The 7,782-nt window shown below is 32.4% G+C and overlaps 1 protein-coding gene across 1 annotated transcript in view; it reads right to left on the bottom strand.

Annotated features, from left to right (window-relative positions):
* Positions 1-7,782, bottom strand: part of LOC102679379 (dynein heavy chain 10, axonemal) — a 39,587-nt gene that overhangs the window by 30,308 nt on the left and 1,497 nt on the right. The window contains exons 2-6 of the mRNA XM_031511491.1: positions 7,195-7,428; positions 6,984-7,094; positions 6,607-6,875; positions 6,153-6,309; positions 5,762-6,025 (exon numbers count right to left, since the gene is read on the bottom strand). Of these exons, the coding sequence (XP_031367351.1) occupies positions 5,762-6,025; positions 6,153-6,309; positions 6,607-6,875; positions 6,984-7,094; positions 7,195-7,428 (1,035 nt within the window). The remainder of the gene's footprint in view (positions 1-5,761; positions 6,026-6,152; positions 6,310-6,606; positions 6,876-6,983; positions 7,095-7,194; positions 7,429-7,782) is intronic.

The raw sequence follows: 7,782 nt of genomic DNA, 5'->3' as shown, positions 1-7,782 counted from the left end.
ATTTATTTTCGTAAGTGAAAATTTGAATTTTTCAAGATATTTTCAAAACCTGTCCAAAAATATGTATATTTTGCCTATTTAGTTAAGGATATTGTGGGCAAGTTTTCAAGAGATATGGAATTGATAAAAAGAATAATCAGCAATAAATGAAGACCAATCTGGATCGAATTCTGATATGAACGAATCAAGCGAAAGCGAGGAAGAATTTAACAATATAAATTGAAGATTCTGACGACAGAATGAAAATTATCGCAATATATATACCGTGAAAGAAAAAGAATGCGTATTACTTCAGACACTGAAAACAAAAGTGAAATAAAAGATGCTGATAACGAAGAAAATGTGAAACCAGGATCCCCTTTTTATAATTGTTTTCAGATTTGATAGCCATCGATGTCTGCCAATTATTATTTCAAATTATTTTTTTACAAATTTAAGGATTATTATTACAAAAAGACCATTGGAGTAAACAAAACTCGAAAGAATTTTCTCTTTCAATTGGCTGAAGAAGTTGGGCAGCCATCGATGCCTGGATTATTATTACAAAAAGACCATTGGAGTAAACAAAACTCGAAAAAATTTTCTCTTTCAATTGGCTGAAGAAGTTGGGCAGTTATCGATGCCTGGATTATTATTACAAAAAGACCATTGGAGTAAACAAAACTCGAAAGAACTTTCTCTTTCAATTGGCTGAAGAAGTTGACGACGAACAAAATAGTAGCTTCGATCCATTGTCTAGAGTCTAACTATTTATTTGCATTAAATCTAATGAGTATGTATGCAAAAAGTATCCAAGAGTTTACATGTAAAAAATGTATTGAAGACAAGTTAAATAAAAATCTATATTTATATATAAATAAAAAAATTGCATTTTGATATAAAATCAAAAAGACAATAGATTTCAATTAAAAAAAGGTATATGTTCATAAATCTGTGTTAAGATGTTTTCTCCAAAAGTTTCTTTCGTTAGCCAATGACTGACTTCGACTGGCTATTTTTATATGAATCACTTGTCCCAGAGCTTCTTTAATTTACCTTTCATTGGTAAATGACAGAGGTCTTTCTTAACATTGTATTCGAGTGACGCTTATTATTTGATTATGATTTACTTAAGAATCTTCCAAAAGATATTTGAAAAGATATTCCACAGGACGTAATAAAACTATCGAATAAAAGCAATGCAAAATGGTTAAGAATAGTTAGGACTCGTGAAGCGGTCGGGTAACCTGGCTTTTATTTTATTCAACGGTTCGAGTACCAATAGCCTGACAATAATTTATGAGCAGGTATAGTTTTCCTTTTTCCTCTCTAATTAAAAACAAAGACGCACACAGCATAGGCCACTTCGCATTAGCACGCAATGCCATAGATCATTGCGGAAGGGACCGCGAAGACTCTTCAACGCGACCATATGATCCCCTCTCTGCGTCCATTTTTCATGAAAAACAAGGATTAGAGGAAAACCCAAGACTCGTGACTGTGTTGCGATTGAGTTGATGTAGAAATGGAAACTAGAAACAAATAGAATTCGAGGATGACAGTGTACATCATCAAAATACAGTTGGAATGATTACAGTTAATAATTGTAGTTAATAATTACAGTTAATATATTAATCCTTATTAGTAGATGGTCCTTTGAGCATTTACTATTAGTTTGGTTAGCATTGTGTTTAGATAGAATACGAGGACGACATTATCAAAATATAGTTGGAATGATTATAGTTAATAATTAATTATTAGTAGATGGTCCTTTGAGCATCAGTTTAGTTAGCATTGTGTTTAAATAGAATTCAAGGACAACAGTATACATTTTCAAAATATAGTTGGAATGATTATAGTTAACAATTAATTATTAGTAGATGGTCCTTTGAGCATCAGTTTAGTTAGCATTGTGTTTAGATAGAATTTGAGGACGACAGTATACATCATTAAAATACAGTTGGAATGATTACAGTTAATACTTGTAGTTAATAATTACAGTTAATATATTAGTCCTTATTAGTAGATGGTCCTTCGAGCATCTAATATTGGTTTAGTTAGCATTTGTGGAATATCCAAAGTCAGTTTAGATAGAATTCGAGTATACATCAGTATACATCATCGAAATACAGTTGGAATGATTACAATTAATAATTACAGTTAATATATTAATCCTTACTAGTAGATGGTCCTTTGAGCATTTACTATCAGTTTGGTTAGCATTGTGTTTAGATAGAATTCGAGGATGACAGTGTACATCATTAAAATACAGTTGGAATGATTACAGTTAATACTTGTAGTTAATAATTACAGTTAATATATTAGTCCTTATTAGTAGATGGTCCTTTGAGCATCTAATATTAGTTTAGTTAACATTTGTGCAATATCCAAAGTCAGCTTAGATAGAATTCGAGAACGACAATGTACATCATCAAAATATAGTTGGAATGATTACGGTTAACAGTTATAGTAATTACAGTTAATATATTAGTTCTTATTAGTAGTTCTTATTAGGTGGTCGAGCATCAGTTTAGTTAGCATTTGTGCAATATCCAAAATTGGCTTAGATAGAATTCAAGGACGACAGTGTACATCATCAAAATAGTTGGAATGATTATAGTTAATAATTACAATTACATATTAATTCTTATTAGTAAATGTCCTTGGAGCATCTACCATCAGTTTAGTTAACATTATGTTTAGAATTGTTTAGAATATATGTTTGAATATATGTAGATTATATATTTAGAATTTGAGGACGACAGTATACATCATCAAAATATAGTTGGAATGATTATAATTAACAGTTGTAATAATTATATTTATATATTAGTTTATATATTATATATTATTATATATTAGTCCTTATTAGTAGATGGTCCTTCGAATATTTAATATCAATTTAATTAGCATTTGTGCAATATCCAAAGTCGGCTTAGATAGAATTCAAAGATGACAGTGTATCATCAAAATAGTTGGAATGATTATGGTTAATAATTACAATTATATATTAGTATAATAATTATATATTAGTTCTTATTAGTAAATGTCCTTGGAGCATCTAACATCAGTTTAGTTAGCATTTGTGCAATATCCTTATTAGTGGGTGGTTCTTCGAGTATCTAACATCAGTTTAATTAGCAGTTGTGCAATATCCAAAGTCAGCTTAAATAGAATTTGAGGACAATGTACATCATTAAAATAGTTGGAATGATTATAGTTGTAGTAATTACAGTTAATATATTAGTTCTTATTAGTAGGTGTCCTTCGAGCATCAATTTAGTTAGCATTTGTGCAATATCCTTATTAGTGGGTGGTCTTTGGAACATCTAACATCAGTTTAATTAGCAATTGTGCAATATCCAAAGTCAGCTTAAAATTCGAAGACAACAGTGTACATCATCAAAATAGTTGGAATGATTATAGTTAATAATTACAGTTAATATATTAATTCTTATTAGTAAATGGTCCTTGGAACATATAACATCAATTTAGTTAGCATTTGTGCAATATCCAAAGTCGTTTATCATTTTCGATTTTAATAATTTATTAAAAGAATTATTTAGAATGTAAAAGTTTAAAGCATTCTATACAAAGGTGAGATTAGAAGAGTTCTGGACAATTTGTTTGACAAAAAGTTGTTGTTTGTTGTATGACATAATAAATCTTTCACTCTTCTTAACATTTTCCTTTGTTGAAAGTTGGAACGAATTGGGAGAGAAATTTCAATGGTTATACCACTCGTTGCTCGGCAAACATTCGAACTGTTCCCGTAGAATGGCAAGATAATAAGCGAGGATTTCAGCAATGTAACGATGGAAACGAATGATTATTCTTTACCTAGCAAAATATACTTAACACAGTGGCGCGGAGATCAAGGAGATTTCGTTGGAAACACGCGCGGCAGTCAATGTATTAAAACTTCTTTCTACATCTTTTCTTCAGAAGAAAACATTTGCGACATGTCATGCTTCAAAATTGCAATTTTAAAAAATTGAAAGTGCAAATGCTACGAATATTACGATCATTCGCAATTAAAAGAATTAAAGTTGGCAATTTTGACTCGAAAGACTCGAAGACCGCAGCCCAAAGACGAATATTACGGATCTTATCAGAGCCAAAAATCGCTAAAATCCATGTGAATGCCATTCACATTTCCAAGATAACGGTACATAATCAGGATGAGATATGTGGATCGATGTGAATTTTGAGTTCCATAGGTATTGGAGATCGACTCGTGTCTCTGTGTGCGATTTGCTTTTCCAGACACGAAAGAGATTCTCTTTCTTAAAGAAGTTTGGATTTCAAATGAGCATCGAAAACGCGCTTGATTTAAGTACAATAGATCTTCGAAGTCTGAACTTCATTCGAATAAAATTCTTTCGTTTGTTTGGTGGGACTGGAAAGATGTAATCTACTATGAGCTCTTTTTTCAAGATGAAACCATCAATTTTGCGAAATATTGCGATCAAATTGATAAATCGAAAGCCGCCATAGCGCGAAAATTGGCCAAAAATGGCGATGCAAAAGCTCAAGTTGCATTTGGCTTCTAACGCGTCCTTCCTGGATCTTACTCTATCCGACTATTATTCGTTCCTGTCGTTAAAAATTTTTTTCACGATGAATCGTTCCAATGCATAGGCGAAATAAAAACGCGCCTCGAGGAATATTTTGAAAGTAAACTCCAATAATTTTGGAAAAAGGGAATAACGAAACTCTCTCTGAGAGATGGAAGAAAATGATAGAACAGAACAATTCATATATAACGCGATAAATCAACTTTAAACGACAAATATCGTGTATTGATTTCGTATCAAAAAAAAAAAAAGAAAGAAAAAAAAGAAAAAAAATTTATGGGACTTCCTAATAAATCCCAACAATTTTGGAAAAAGAAAATAACGAGGCTTCTTTGTTGATTATCGTGTAATATATGAATTTTAATTCTGCACTATCATTTTCTTCCATTTTGTATTAAAAAAAAAAAAAGAAATAAAAGAAAAGAAAAAAAACTTATAGGACTCCCTAATAAATTCCAACAATTTTGAAAAAGAAAATAACGAGGCTTCTTTGTTGATTATCGTGTAATATATGAATTTTAGTTCTGCTCTATCATCTTCTTCCATTTTGTATTAAAAAAAAAAAAGAAATAAAAGAAAAGAAAAAAAACTTATAGGACTCCCTAATAAATCCCAACAATTTTGGAAAAAGGAAATAACGAGGCTTTGTTGATTATCGTGTAATATGTGAATTTTAATTCTGCTTTATCATCTTCTTCCATTTTGTATTAAAAAAAAAAAAAAAAAAAGAAATAAAAGAAAAGAAAAAAAACTTATAGGACCCCCTAATAATTTCCAACAATTTTGAAAAAGAAAATAACGGGGCTTCGTTGTTGATTATCGTGTAATTTGGGAATTTTAATTCTGCTTTATCATCTTCTTCCCTTTTGTATTAAAAAAAAAAAAGAAAGAAAAGAAAAGAAAAAAAACTTATAGGACCCCCTAATAATTTCCAACAATTTTGAAAAAGAAAATAACGGGGCTTCGTTGTTGATTATCGTGTAATTTGGGAATTTTAATTCTGCTTTATCATCTTCTTCCATTTTGTTTTAAAAAAAAAAAAAAAAAAGAAATGTACTATACCTTAATATAACACGATAAATCAACTTTAAACAATATCGTGTATTGATTTCGTATCAAAAAAAAAAAAAGAAACTTATGGGACACCTTAATATTTTAATTCTCCCCATCCATTGAATCCGTGACACAGTGCGATTACCTCTTACCTTGAAATGTCTCATAATGGTGGACAAGAATCGATTGTTGTCCCTCGCTTCGGTATAAGTTTTCCACAGGTCCGAATAGAAAAATTGAAAGTTGGACGCGATCGTCGACTGGATGTTATTCAACACGTTCAAAATCCTTTTCGCTATTGGCGTTTTCAATTGTTCCACCAACATTAACAATCCTATCTCCCGATCCTTCCAATACTCGCATTCGGCTATTGGCCCTTTATTCTCCGGCACTTTCATTTGAAACGTTTCCACCACCTGCGTTATCAACGATTTTTAATTCTTCCTTTTAATTTTCCATTTTTCTTCGTCAGCGTGAAAAAGAAAGGAAAAAAGGGAGGGGAGGGAAAGAAAAGAAAAGAAAAGATCGTATCGTTCACCTCACCTTTTCTATGTGCACGCCCCACATCATAATCACGTTCTCCATTTGCTCGATGATTTCTTTGTTCTTTTGCAACATTTCGTCGGTAACGTTGGGATCGTCGAGTTCCGCTATATTGGGCATCGTGAGCAATATATCGCCTTCGATGTGCTCCAACGTCCTACGATCATTCAAATATTATAAATATTCAATATTCCTTCCAAGTTTTTTCTTATTCAACCCTTTAATTGCGATTGTTGTTTATAAACGTTAATTTTCGTGTAAGAATACTTTTCTAAATATTTTGACGAACAACTTACAACTCGGTCGATAAATAGTTCGAATATCGATCCGTGGCGACGAACGTATAGACATATATTCCAAGAGATATGTTATTAGATTCGATCATGGTAAGATATTTTAAAATTAAGCGCGGTTAAAGGATTAACACCGTATATATCGATCGATCTCAACCAACCATTCCACGCTAGCCGTCAATTTATCCAAAAACGCCAAAAAGTCGTTCTTATTCTGATGCAACGATATACGTAGCTCCTTCATATGCGACACCTTCACTTCCTTGTCCTCCTCTTCGAAAGTCACGTCATACTTGGGTATCCTCCGCTTCACCACCGTTGAACGACGAAAAACGAACTCCTCCTCCTCTTCTTCCTCCTCCACTTCGGCTATCCTCGCCAACGCTATCGACATCCTTCGAAATTCCGACGGCTTCCTGAATTGTGCAGTCTATGTGCGATACGAAAATTACGAATTACGATTTATTATTTATCCTTTTTTTTTTTTTTTTTTTCGAAAAAACGATCGGAAAAAAGAATCGATCGTTGTTATACTCACTCGTGCAGCCACTATGTCCGTGAAACTCGCTTCTACATCCTCTTCCTTCTCCTCGTACATGTCCACGAGTTCCGACCCTCTGAATTGAGAATGGATCAACGGTCTGAACAGCTGAGGGAAAAGAAATTTTTCTTTTCACCCCCTCGATTTTTATGTTAGTTTGAGAGAGAGAGAGAGAGGAAAAAAAATTTTTTCAAAGAGATAATAATACCTGGGTGATCATCATGTGCATCGAAATCAAGAACTTTCCATTAAGGGATCCGACTATCAGGTACTGCGTTATTTGCTCGTCGCATTCCGCGTAAGAATCGAAATTCGGTACAGCGTCGTGGGTCGTTCTCATGAAGTAGAACAGAGTGACGTTCTGCAACTCGGGCCTGCTACCGTCCACTTCGCCGCAGAACATGTGAAGTATCGGCGTTTTTCGCACTTTTTCCACCAATTTCTAAAATTATACCTTCCTTTTTTTTTTTTTTTTTTTCTTTTTTATTTTTGTGCGCGTGAATCCACGAGAAATAATTTATTAATTCAACACACGTTGGAAAGAAATCTTACAAATCTCGAACAAAGTTACTTTTTTAACTTTAACCCTTTGCACTCCAAGCCTGTTTTACTTCTCCAATTCCAGACTCAAACCCGCGCGCTCGATGCGCTCAGTGGAATTTCTTACAGCTAATTTATAATGATTTCACACAAAAATTAACGCATAAAACTTTTGTATTTTAATATTTTATGTATCTTTACATATAAAGAAACGAAATTTATCGAATATTAAAATCTATATCTATATTGTTTTGTG

The sequence above is a fragment of the Apis dorsata genome, unplaced genomic scaffold (genome assembly GCF_000469605.1).
Source record: "Apis dorsata unplaced genomic scaffold, Apis dorsata 1.3 scaffold_326, whole genome shotgun sequence".
NCBI classification, from domain to species: Eukaryota; Metazoa; Arthropoda; class Insecta; order Hymenoptera; family Apidae; genus Apis; species Apis dorsata.
This window is presented reverse-complemented; position numbering and strand designations above follow the sequence as displayed.